The 13,971-nt window shown below is 44.9% G+C and overlaps 1 protein-coding gene across 1 annotated transcript in view; it reads right to left on the bottom strand.

Moving 5' to 3' along the window:
* The window catches only part of LOC142160023 (uncharacterized), a 99,189-nt gene extending 96,763 nt beyond the window's left edge, over positions 1 to 2,426 (bottom strand). Inside the window, exon 1 of the mRNA XM_075214943.1 lies at positions 2,205 to 2,426. Within this exon, the coding sequence (XP_075071044.1) occupies positions 2,205 to 2,239 (35 nt within the window). The 5' untranslated portion in view covers positions 2,240 to 2,426. The remainder of the gene's footprint in view (positions 1 to 2,204) is intronic.
* Between the last annotated feature and the right edge of the window lie 11,545 nt (positions 2,427 to 13,971).

Here is a 13,971-nt window from a genome sequence, read left to right as displayed (position 1 = left end):
AGTCCCTCCTCCAATTTCAATTTATAAGTATACAGTGTGCAGACTTCCATAAAATGCCCTGTAGTTATATAAATCATCAAAACAATTTTTGTTACGTGTGTGGTGAATTAACTTTCAGGTCTCAAAGAAGAAAGATTACTACTTTGGCAAGTAAATCGTAGTTCTACTTTGGGTGTAATACTGGAGATCAGGAGAAATCTTGGGCCCCTCATATCTGTTATGACTGTGAGTGACTTTGCCTTATAGTTGGCTGAATGGTAAATCTCGTCACATGCCATTTGCAGTTCTCATGCATAGGCAAACCGAGGGGGGGGGGGGGGTTCCTAGTGCCTGGAAACCCCCATCCAAGCCTGGGGGACTGCATAATTGAGGTGACTGAACCCTGCCCCCGCTTCACACGGTTCTGCTGGAAAAGAGAGAACTGCGTGCACCTAACAGTAGTGCACACATGTATATTATGGGGATAGGGAGAGTTGGAGAGCAGCCAAGCACTCTCTAAAATTATAGCCACGCCCCCATGTATGCTGGTCACGCCCACTGGCGGGGTGGTGTGAAAACCCCCTCTACAAATCCTGCATTTGCCCCTATCATGGTATGGAGAGAACCAAAAGGACCATTCTACAGACTGTTATTTTGCATCAAAAAATCAGGGGAATCACAAGCAAGTTTAAGAATTAAATATCCTGATATTCCTTCAGCCATCAGGCCTGTTCCTCACAGTGCAGAGCTACCAACTCCAGTGTCACCAGAAGCATGAAGCTTAGATTCAGAAGATGTTGGTGATGCAGATTTCCTAAAGAGCAAGATTCCTAGAATAAGTGAAGCAAAAATCAAAGAGGGGATATTTGTTGGACCACAAATACGAGAGCTCATGAAGGATGAAGATTTTGAGAGAATCTTGAACGAGTCTGAGGCAGCTGCATGGGGATCATTCCAAAGAGTTGTGAAAAACTTCCTAGGAAACAAGAAGACTGAGAACTACTGGTTAGTAAACGTCTTAAAAACTACAGAGTCCTGGGATATAATATGTCTATGAAGATATATTTTTTGGATTCGCATTTGAACTTTTCCCAGAAACTCTTTGAGATGTAAGTGACGAACACGGTGAATGATTCACTAGGATATATCAACGATGGAAACTCGCTACCAAGGAGAATGGAATGCAAATTTGCTTGCAGATGACCGATGGACACTAAAAAGGGATGTTCCTAAAGCTAAATACAGCATATTTATTATATTGTGAATATTAAAGGAAAATTCAAATTTAAATTATTTTTAAAAGCATGTTACTCAAAAACCCAGCTCTCCACGTACATTTGACAAACATATTTGAAATCAGCATAAAAATACTTTAAGAAACACCCTATCAGCTCAACTTAACATTTGAAAAGTCAAATTTTGTAAATCAGTGTAATATTAGTCTATAGATGAAGACTTACAAAACTAAGCTACATTACACGATTGGACTTTTGCAGTGTACAAGTACAGTGTGTTATAGTACAACTTCCCTGCACCCTCACCTGACTCCCCTCTGCCTGGTCTCCCTCCACTGTCACCACTACTCCTTCCCTGCACTCTCACCTGACTCCCCTCTGCCTGGTCTCCCAGCACTGTCACCACTACTTCCCTGCACTCTCACCTGACTCCCCTCTGCCTGGTCTCCCAGCACTGTCACCACTACGCCTTCCCTGCACTCTCACCTGACTCCCCTCTGCCTGGTCTCCCAGCACTGTCACCACTACTCCTTCCTTGCACTCTCACCTGACTCCCCTCTACCTGGTCTCCCAGCACTGTCTCCACTACTCCTTCCCTGCACCCTCACCTGACTCCCCTCTGCCTGGTCTCCCAGCACTGTCTCCACTACTCCTTCCCTGCACTCTCACCTGACTCCCCCCTGCCTGGTCTCCCAGCACTGTCACCACTACTCCTTCCCTGCACTCTCACCTGACTCCCCTCTGCCTGGTATCCCAGCACTGTCTCCACTACTCCTTCCCTGCACCCTCACCTGACTCCCCTCTGTCTGGTCTCCCAGCACTGTCACCACTACTCCTTCCCTGCACTCTCACCTGACTCCCCTCTGTTTGGTCTCCCAGCACTGTCACCAATACTCCTTCCCTGCACTCCCACCTGACTACACTGGTATTGAGTGGTGACTTAAAAGATGAAGGCATGTAAATATTTATAGCGAATATTTGTCCACTTACTGTGTGGGTGCAGAACACTGGCTGAGATAGACCATGGGGTTCTGTTCCTCCTGTCCTGCAGTATCACTAGATATCACCTGTTTTCTCGGCCCTTGCAATCTCTGCACACCCACAATACATCGGTGATTACAGATGCTTAGTATTTAGATGCATCCAGTAAACCAGATCACCTATCAGCAGTGCTGCTGCCTGTAGTACACTGCATTAATCAATATATCATCTGCCCACATCAAACATGGCCGATCTTGCACCTTACCTCTGTACGCCTCATATCCGGACATGCGTGTTGCGGAATGTGAAGCCTTTGAACGAGTGTGGAAATATCGTGGTATAAACTGCAGGGCAGAAATCACTTAGCTGCAGATAACAACAATGTGCATTCATTCTCCGTATACGTGTTATCATTATCTATATAATACTGTGTGTGGCAGCACCTGGCAAGCTGTGGTGTAGCTCAATGTACTGATTGTATAGGTCTATTAATTATCTTCGTTGGATTCTAATACTGAGGTCTATTAACACGATAAGTTGTGGATGAGTCTATCGACCTACCTATCATTTTATTCTGTTACATTTAAGTAATTTATGATGCTGAACTGTCAATTAAAGCAGTTACAAAAATAATATGCAACCTACATATTAGCTCATCTGTTCAGTAGATATATTAATCAGGCATGATACCTTTATATTCTCAGTCCATTTAGAAAAACAATATATTATAGCCATACACATATAATGGATTTACAACTATATTTACCATTTCTACATTTTCATCTTTTGCTGGGTGGTATATGCCATGAGTGTCATGTCTGAATGTAAGCCAGCGCTTTGCTGTATATACTGAGAGCTCAAAATATAAAACATAACTCAAGTGTTATACTCGTTAATTGTGATAAAGTACAAGGCTTGTTGATCAATATGCAGCATTAGTGCAAAGCGGTCAAGGGATGGGGTTATTTCCTAATATTACATGTATTTGTAAATGTGCAGTAAACTATAGTACAGACATTTGCTTGCACTGTTTAACTTTCTCTAGTCAGATAAAGTCCTTGGGGCCAAAGCAAAGTGGGACTTAGGCCAGTCTGCGTAGAGTATTGTGTGAGAACTCGTTTTGCGCACGCCCAAAAAGTGGGCACACACATTTGCACCTATGCCGACTTGCATGCCTGAAGAGGCGGGACAGAGTAGGGAAGGGGTGATCTAACGTGGGCCAAAGACGTTGAATGTGTGTTTATGCAAATGTGTCTCATGCCGACCTGCAAAACAGGCATATACACCTGTTAAGAGGCGTATATATTGCACCTGCTGTAGCGCATGTGCAAATACACTCTGATGATGATGACTTTTCATAAACCAGGCGCATGTGCTTCTGCCAGTGGCGGATCCAGGGTGGGGGGCGATCGGGGCTTGCTGCCGGCGGCTGCACATTATGTGCAGGTCCATTCAGCAGTGACAGGCAGGGCCAGCGTGCTGCCCGGCCGCTCTGATTGTGTTTTAAACTCAATCAGAGCATCCGGGCAGCACACTGTCACTGCTGAACGGGCCTGCACATAGTATGCAGCCGCCGGCAGCCTCAGATGTCAAAAAGGGGGCGGGGCCTAAATCGCCTTCCCCTACATCGCCCCGGGTAGCAGTATTCTCTAGATCCACTCCTGGCTTCTGCTGAGGAGGCAGACTCATCTAGAGATGTTTATGGCTCTGCATATGGGCGAAAATACCCATTTATTTCATTTTATTTCAAGTTATCATTTTATAGCCAACTCTTCATTAGCCCACTCATGTACAAGGTTGTTTTATATCCATCTCCCCCTCATTCTGGTTAATAAACAAAGAATGAAGGAGAGGCGGCTAAGTCTGAGATCACTAATCCCTGAATGGACTGACAATACACTCAGCCACGTAACTGTCCAGATGCCAAAACAGAAAAAGGAGGAAAATAGGACACGTTGTACTTTTCCCCTCCCTTAGTGCAAATTTGCAAATAAATCCAAAGTTAAAATCTAAAGTTCTGCAAACCCAGTACTGTCAGTGCAGCATATTGGAGAGGAAATGTTTTTTTTTTTTAAAAAATGTTCTCTTACTTTCTTTTTCATCTAATACTGTATTTATTATTAACCAGAAGGTACTTTGAACAGTATCATTAGATTCCAATAGGTCTCCGCTATTGCTAGATCTAATGTAAACTTGATTGAATACATCGCTCCTAACATGTAACCAGGCAAAATCCAGCAGAACCCTAGAGTAAACCAGTAAAACCACCTGATTGTTTTACCAGGTGCCTATTTTTGCCAATGGAGAATTTTTTTAATGCAAAGTTGCCCACAACCTGTGGGTGTGGCTTACTTCATTTTCACACTTTGAAAAGGCGTGTATAATTCTGTTTTCAATTCACCTTGTATAGCTTTAATTCGCTCTCGAATCTCCTTGACTGATGTGAAAGACAAATATTTTCAGTACAGCACTGCGGAATTGGTGATGCTATATATATATATATATATATATATATATATAATTATAAAGCTATAAACAATGGCACTCAGAGCAGTATTGTATAAATAATAACCATCCGATCCCGCTATTACATCTCTTCCACGTAAAGAGGCAGCCTTCCTTCAGAAAATCCGGTTGGTAAGTCCGAGGTAACAGTAACATAGGATAGATACAACAGAAGAAGTAGGCGCACAATGATGTAGTATTTTTTTAGAGTAAATAGTCCGAACTTTGTGGGTATACCAATTATTACAAATTGTATAATATTCCAAGTTTCTGGGTAGTTTTCAAACACTATGTACTTTTATTTACGCCAGTCTTGTATACATATAAGAGGAAGACAGAATACCACAAGGGTCAGATACCAAGTGTAATAAGGTACTGGATGTCCCTCTGCCTCAACGCGTTTCACCCATAGGAATTCTTCAGGAGGATAGCAAAACATGTCTATACTATTGAGAGGTTTATATAATGTGCGGCGGCCATCTTGCGCAAGCGCGATGTGCAGCACCTGCTGCGCATGCGCGGCCATCTCGCGATCGTGCGAGTTAATGAGAATAGTAGCTACACAATACTTTCACTATATCAGTAAATGGAGGCATAAATAAGTTATAGGCACCAGAGCACTGTAGATCAACATAATAATAATCTCGGAGATAGTCTGTCAGCCATCTTGTTTAAGGGCAAAATGGGCACAAACAGTATTCAAACGGTAAGACGGCCATTTGAACATGCTAGTAATATATTATTATATAGTATTATTTTGAAGAATTATATTATGATATTTTTACTGTTGTCAATATCAAAAAGCACAAATTGTCTGATTGATTGATGTTATCTTAGAAGGGTATTACCTTCTTTCCCTTCTCTAAAATGGCCGTCTTATCGTTAGGTACAGGACTGGATTTTCTACTCCATCCTTCTCCTGTGACAAGACTGCACCTAAGCCAACACCAGAAGCATCAGTTTGAAGTAAGAACCTCCGGCGCTTTCATCAGGAATCCAACTCAACACACCTACAATACTCACTTCTCACAAAAACTTTGCTACAGATCATCTGAACTTCTGCAAAATCACCTTATTGGACTTTTCTATAACAAGAGGAGAACTATGCAAGATAAGATTAATTCCCTAAAGACCATAATACCATATGACCTATGTCATATCCAACCAGGAAAGTACTATGTGATTTCTTTTATAAACTACAACATCACCTAATCACCAATAAGGAAAAGAAACTCAACAGACTAAGGATGAAAGCTGGTCTCAATGTGCCAGACAAAAAGAAAAATGCACATAACAATTTGGACACATCGTCATCTGTTGTAAACCTCTCACAATACGAGTCAAGCACAGTGGAAAATAGTGTTTTATCCAGAGGACTTACATTCTGTCCCACAAAACCACTCGACACGGCTCAGTTTTGCAGTGATGTGGAAGAATTCTTCCAAAGATTGCGGCTAAAGGAATTCTTTTATGACAAAACAGATATCACATCACAAACTGATATGCTGCAAGAACATCCTAAAAAGAAAAAAAGAGGTCAAACTGGACCCCACAGCCGGGACACAACCAAACTATGGATAACTATATAGACTGTTTCAGAAAAAAAGTAAAATCTGAGAATTTGGACAAAAACCACAAAGTGACAGACATTCTCAATGTGGAGGAGAGGAATGCTATAAAATCATTAAAATCTAACAATATCATCATTAAACCAGCAGATAAAGGAGGAGCTGTAGTAATTATGAACACATCAGATTACATTCAGGAAGCATACAGACAGCTCTAGGATAAAAAAAATACTACACTCTGATTATAGAAGACCCCTCAAAACAATACACAGAAGAACTTATAAAGATCATAAATGGTTTCAACCCTGGATCATCCTCTCTACTGAAACTTATACCGCACAATCCCAAAATGGGTACCTTCTACAGGTTACCTAAAATACATAAAGAAGGCAATCCAGGGAGACCAATAATTTCTGGTATTGGGACCTAAACCGAAAATATTTTCTGGCTGGATAGAGAATGTTCTAACCCTTGGTGAGACGAACACCCAGCTATATCCAGGATACCACAGACATTCTCCTCATCTTTCAGCCCTGGATCCACTACCAGAAGGCTCAATAATGGTAACTATGGATGTGGAGTCTCTGCACTCTAACATACCCCACAAGGATGGCATAGCCGCATGCCAACACTACCTTCAAAGAAACAGTCTAGCAACAGAGTCGTCCCTGCAGCTGATCAGGTTCGTACTTATAATTACTTTCCTTTTGGGAAAGACATATACCTGCAGCGTATGGGAAGTGCCATGGCTAGTGAGATGTCACCTCAGTATGCCAACCTTTTCATGGCTAAACTAGAGGAAGAATTCTTATCAACTTGCACAATGAAACCTCTAGCATACTTCTGTTATATTGATGATTTGCTACTAATCTCAACAGGCTCTGAAGATGAGCTGCTGACTTTCCATATAAACGTTAACAAATTTCACCCAACCATTAGACTCACTCTTAATTACGATCTCAAATACATTGCCTGGACATAACCCTATAGCATAAAAATAATACTATACAAACATCAGTCTAACATAAACCTACAGGCCACCCAGCATATCTGAGATGGAACAGCTTTAACTCAGGACACATAAAGAAGTCCATCATTTACAGCCATTCCTACAACAAGGATACAATCCACTACTTCAGGGGCGGGCTGGGCCGGGGGGCATCGGCCCCCCGGGCCACTCAGATTTTGCGCTTTTAGGGCCGGGGGGGTAGGCCGGCCGCCCCCCGATGCAATTTCTTCTGATTTTTTTCTGCGGCCGCATCTGATGTCATCCCCTGTAATGAGATGCGGCCGCCTGTGTGCCCCCCTGCCTGCAGCATCCCAGCCCGCGCCTGCACTACTTATAGATGAATAGGCCCACAGAGCCACAAGGATCCCAAGGAGTAGCCTCCTGTATTACAAACAGAAGGAGGTTAACAACAGGGTGCCCCTAGTGGTCACTTACAATCCCCACATAAACATCTTGGGGAAAATTGCTGCTGACCTTCAACCCATATTTCAGAAAGACAATAGACTGAAGGAAATATTCCCAGATTTACCTCATACAAAGAGCCTCCAAATTTAAGAAATCTCATTAGAAGTGCTCTCTCATCACCATCAGAGACTGGCACCCTCCCTTGCAAAAACAAAAAATGCAAAACGTGCACCCAAATCCTACCAACAAACGCAGTCCATATACCCAACACACAAAGGGACTATAAAGTAACTAACACATTCTCATGTACATCCTCCACATGATACAGTGTACAAGGTGCCCTAAGGGAGTGTACACTGGAGAGACCAAGCAGAAACTGCAATCCAGGATGAATCTACACAGACACACAATAAGGAAGTTTCTGGACACCCCCATAGGTAAACACTTCTCTAGGCCAGGACACAGTATGACAGATGTAAAAGTCTTAAGTTAATACGAAAAGGTCTTTTTAAGAATGACAGGGAGAGAAAACTATGGAAATTCAAACTGATAAGAGCATTCCAGTCATTAACTCAAGGACTGTCACGAGTCTTTATCGTCCCTTCCGGCTTCCTTGTCCCGGTTGCCTAGGCAACAACCGGACGCTTAGTGCCGCCTGCTGCCACACCCGGCCAGCTGTCAAACAGCCGGGCGCACGCGCGCAGGGCTATATAGGCTCAGCCTTCCATGGCTGATTGGATCATTGATTTTGCAGCAACCTGGCCGATTATGGCAGCTGGGCACCCTGCGTATTCATTGCCCCCCAGTACCATTTAAAAACCTTTTCCAAGTCACACCTCGCCTCCTCTGAATCCTGTTCAATTTGATGAACATGAACAATTTCTTGTAGAGAAAATATTAGATTCACAAATATTTAGAAATAAACTTCAATATTTGATACAATGGCAAGGATATGGTCCAGAACACAATTAATGGGAATCAGAAGGGAATGTCCATGCACCTCAATTGTTGCGTGAATTTCATCAAAGATACCCAGAGAAACTTAGCAAAGCACTGTCCATAGGATGTTATTGAAAGGGGGGGAATATTGTAAGGAATTACTCTGATATTTGCACCTCCGACCATCTTGGATCCTGCTTCCTGTTTGGACCTATCATAGGCACTTCCTGGGTCAGACATGTGCTTGAGTATTGTGCTTGCTCAGCTTCTGCTACACTTCCTTGTATCCGTGACTACCTGCTTGTGTACCGACCTGGCATACGTCTGACTGCCCTCTTGTATACCAAACTGGCAAATGTCTGACTACGCACTGGACCTGCAATGAAGATGGCGCCCGGCCGGAGCAGTGAGGGGACGCTGGCGGTCAGGTAAGTGAGCCGGGACTCAGTTTAGTAAGACTGAAGTACCCGCGTATGACATGCATTTGTCTCCAATTGAAAATAGTTGCCAAAATATTACCTACTAGATTGAATTATGTCATAATACTATATTGCAGATAAACAAGATGTCACGTTACCAGAGAGACTTCAACTGGATCCTGATAGTTCAGCTGAGATTGACGTTACTTCAGCGAGGGGCGCGGAGTCTAACAAGTGAAAGGTGTTCACCAGAGATTCCCGCAAGGGAATATGGGCTTTTGCGGCTTCCACTTGCAGGTCGCGGTCCCCTGGAGAAGTTCTCAGCGAACACAGCAGACGGAGCGTAGAATCAGGTAGAGGCTGCGCTGTCACTTGATAGCGGTGTTTAGGCGGGAGGTTGGCAGCGTGGTTACTCGAGAGAGAGAATATAACTGAGACGTTCAGCGGAGTAGTCACTAGGGAGCTGGTTAGCAGGAAAAGATAGTGTCGCCACTTGGAAGTGCTTTACCGGAATGCAGCAGCGTGGACAGCTGGAGGTGAGTTCCCCGGAGAGACGTAGCTTGGAAGCTTGAGGGAATAGCAAAGACACAGGAGCTGTTTCCAATCTTAAAGTCAGGGATTGACTGAAAGAACCAGCATTGAGTTCTGGTCAGAGGAAGTATATATAGTGCAGTTCCAATTGACCAGCCAATAGAGGGCAGTGAGAACACATAAAGCAGTTAGACGGTTCTGCGCATGCGCAGAACCACTGAGCGCAGAACGGAAGAAGGGGAGAGACAGCGCTGGAGAGTTGCAGCAGCGTGGACCAGGTAAGTAAAAAGAAATAGCGGGACTTGGTGGGGATGGCCTCTGTAGTTAGCGGGTACACCCGCCGGCTCCCGAGGAGGCAGCGGGAGTCCGGTGCGTGACAGTACCTCCCCCTTTAGAGGTGGGCACCGAACACCTAGGACCTGGTTTCTTCGGAAATTTGGAATGAAATTTTTTCAGCAGAAGAGGAGCATGGATGTCTGCAGCCCGTACCCAGGAGCGTTCTTCGGGACCGTACCCCTTCCAATCCACTAAATACTTGATTGTTCCTCTAGAATTTTTGGAATCCAGAATATGGCTGATCTCGAATTCATCAGTTTGTTGGAGAGAAAGGGGAGTGGTAGATGTGACAGGAACCGAGAACCGATTAATGATGAGTGGTCTCAATAAGGAGATATGAAAGGCATTGGCAATACGTAGAGTGGGTGGTAGCCGTAGCTTAAAACACACGGGACTGATTACTTGAATGATCCTGTAAGGACCAATGTAGCGAGGAGCAAGTTTCATGCAGGGCACTTTAAGACGGATGTTCTTTGTAGATAACCACACCTTGTCGCCAACCTTCAAAAGAGGAATAGCTCTGCGTTTTTTATCTGCTGCCAGCTTGTAGCGAGTAGAGGATTTCTGAAGGGCCTTTCGAACTCGAGACCAGATGGATAGAAAATCCTGTCGAAGAGTGTTAACTGCTGGAACTTGGGTGGGAGGGAGGGCAGAAAACTCTGGCATACGCGGATGGCCTCCAAATACCACGGAGAACGGAGTGGTTGATGTGGATTCGTGAAAGGAATTGTTATGTACGAACTCTGCCCAGGGTAGCAAATCCACCCAATTACTCTGGTTGGCTGAAGAAAATATCCTGAGAAACGTCTCCAGATCCTGATTGACCCTTTCTGTCTGGCCGTTGGTCTGGGGATGATATGCGGAGGAGAATTTCAAACGGATACCCAGAAGATGACAAAGGGATCTCCAGAATTTTGAGACAAATTGTACCCCACGATCCGAGACAATTTCAGCAGGGCAGCCATGTAGTCGGAAGATTTCCTTAATGAAATGTTGAGCTAGACATGCTGAGGATGGAAGGCCGATGAGTGGAACGAAGTGTGCCATTTTCGAGAAACGGTCCACAATAACCCAGATGGTATTAAATTTATTAGCTGGAGGTAGGTCAGTGATGAAGTCCATGCTAAGATGGGTCCAGGGCTTGGTAGGTAGTGGAAGAGGTTGAAGTAACCCTTGTGGAACCTGGCGAGGAATTTTGTTTTGGGCACAGATAGGGCAAGCAGCCACGAAATCTTTAACCTCGGAGTGGAATTTGGGCCACCAGTACTGTCGAGAGAGTAGTTCGAATGTTTTACGAGAGCCAAGATGACCTGAAAATCGTGAAGAATGACACCAGTGAAGAAGGCTCTTCCGTAGATGAGGAGGAACAAATGTTTTTCCCTGGGGGGGAATGGGGTTTGAGGAAGTTGAGAACAATTTAATGCATTTGGAGTCCAGGATGGGACGTTCCAGCAAGGTGTCTGATCCCGAATTTTCTGGGAAAGCCCGGGATAATGCATCCGCTTTCCTATTTTTGATACCGGGTTTGAAGGTGACCCGCAGATCAAAGCGGGTAAAAAAGAGGGACCAGCGGGCCTGACGTGGATTCAGGCATTGGGCTGACTGGAGATAGAGTAGATTCTTATGATCCGTGAAGATCGTAACTGGGTGACGAGCCCCCTCTAGAAGATAACGCCACTCAGTTAGAGCCAACTTCATGGCCAGGAGTTCCTTATCCCCAATGGCGTAATTACTCTCTGCTGGCAGGAACTTGCGGGAGAAGAAAGCGCAGGGATGGAACTTGCCTTGAATATTTTTTTGCGAAAGAACTGCTCCTACACCGGTGGAAGATGCATCCACCTCTAGGAAAAAAGGAAGAGAGACATCGGGTTGCTGGAGGATAGGTGCCGATGAAAAAGCTCTTTTGAGAAATTGGAACGCTTCCAATGCTTCTGCGGTCCAATTTTGCGGGTTTGCCCCTTTTCGGGTGAGAGCTGTCAGAGGTGCCACCACAGATGAGTAACCAGCAATAAAGCGCCTGTAATAATTGGAGAAACCCAAAAAACGTTGAATGGATTTGAGTGTAGTTGGTTGGGGCCAGTTGATTATAGCATGAACTTTCCCCGGGTCCATTTGTAGACCGGAGCCAGAAACCAAATAGCCCAAGAAAGGCAACTTAGGAACCTCAAATATGCATTTCTCCAATTTGCAGAACAAATGGTTGGTACGTAATCTGGAAAGAACTTCAGCCACATGTAAACGATGATTGGGAAGATCTTTGGAGAAGATTAAGATGTCATCCAGATATACTACGACATTGGAATATAGCAGATCGCGAAAGATTTCATTCACAAACCCCTGGAAGACGGCTGGGGCGTTACATAAGCCAAACGGCATCACTAGATATTCGTAATGGCCGTCCCGTGTGTTAAAAGCCGTCTTCCACTCATCCCCAGAGCGAATCCGGATCAGGTTGTAAGCTCCGCGTAGATCGAGTTTAGTGAAGATTCTCGCACCTTTAATGCGATCGAAGAGTTCGGTGATTAATGGAATGGGATAGCGGTTTTTAATAGTGATGGAGTTCAGGCCTCTGTAGTCGATACACGGACGGAGAGCTCCATCTTTTTTTTTCACAAAGAAAAACCCGGCCCCGGCGGGTGAGGAGGAAGGTCTGATGAAACCCCGTTGCAGATTTTCCTTGATGTAGAGTGTAGTAGCCTCTGTCTCGGGCAGTGAGAGCGGATAGACTCGACCTCGTGGAGGAGTTTTCCCTGGAATGAGATCGATGGGGCAATCCCAAGCTCGATGGGGTGGTAGACGCTCAGAGGAGGCTTTAGAGAAGACATCCGAAAAGGAAGAATACTGGTGCGGTAACATAACTGTGGTGGGTTCTGAAGGAATCTGTGTGAAGCCGAGAGGTTTGACTGGTGTTAGGCATTGGCGAGGGCAGGCAGGACCCCACGCAATGATTTGTGATGAAGGCCAATCCAGATGGGGTGAATGTAGATGAAGCCAAGGTAGACCTAGGATGATTGGGCTGATGGTTAGTGGAAGAACGAGAAAGGAAATCTTTTCCCAGTGGAGAGCCCCAACTTGCATGGAGATGGGTCTAGTTCGTTTAAGAATACTTCCATTAGGGAGACGGGAACCGTCAATGCCCGTAGTAGCCAAGGGCTTTTTCAGCGGAACAGTGGGCAGCGCTAGCCTAGTAACCAGAGATTGTGACATAAAGTTCCCGGCTGCTCCAGAATCCAACAAGGCCTTGGACGACTGGGGCCCTGAAAGCAAATGTAAGGTGACAGGGAAAGAACACGTTAGGTCTGGAAAAGAAGTTGGAGAGGAAGTAAGAGTCCCTAGACTGACCTCTCCAGTGCAGGCTAGGGTTTGTCGTTTCCCGAACGCCGGGTACATGAAGCCAGGAGGTGACCAGGATCTCCACAATATAGGCATAGTTTATTCTTCATTCTTCTCTCTCTTTCATCCGGAGATAAACGGGAGCGCCCCAATTGCATAGGCTCATCCGTAGACGTAGGTGGTTGAAAACGAGGAGCTAGACGAAAGGTAGACCGTCTAGGAAGGTCTTTCTCGGACGATCTTTCCCGAAGCCGAAGATCTACCCGGTTGCAGAGAGAAATTAGGGCATCCAAGGTGGGTGGCAATTCTTGAGAAGAGAGGGCATCCTTGATTTTATCTGACAGCCCTTGCCAGAAGGCAGCAACAAGAGCCTCATCGTTCCACTGGAGCTCGGAAGCTAGGGTCTGAAACTCAATAACGTATTGAGCCACAGAACGGGAATTTTGACGTAGTCTTAGGATGCTAGTAGCAGCGGACGTCACTCGTCCCGGCTCATCAAAAATCCTCCTGAATGCCGAAGTGAAGGCGGAAACATCATTGAGAAGATTGTCGTTACGTTCCCAAAGAGGCGAGGCCCATGCCAGGGCTTTCCCGGATAGGAGGGAGACCATATAAGCGACTTTTGACCTGGGAGTAGGAAAATTCTGAGGTAATAACTCAAATTGAATGGAGCACTGATTTAAAAAGCCTCGGCAAGAGGTAGGATCACCATCAAATTTGGAGGGTGTAGG

Source organism: Mixophyes fleayi, chromosome 6, assembly GCF_038048845.1.
Source record: "Mixophyes fleayi isolate aMixFle1 chromosome 6, aMixFle1.hap1, whole genome shotgun sequence".
Lineage (NCBI taxonomy): Eukaryota > Metazoa > Chordata > Amphibia > Anura > Limnodynastidae > Mixophyes > Mixophyes fleayi.
This window is presented reverse-complemented; position numbering and strand designations above follow the sequence as displayed.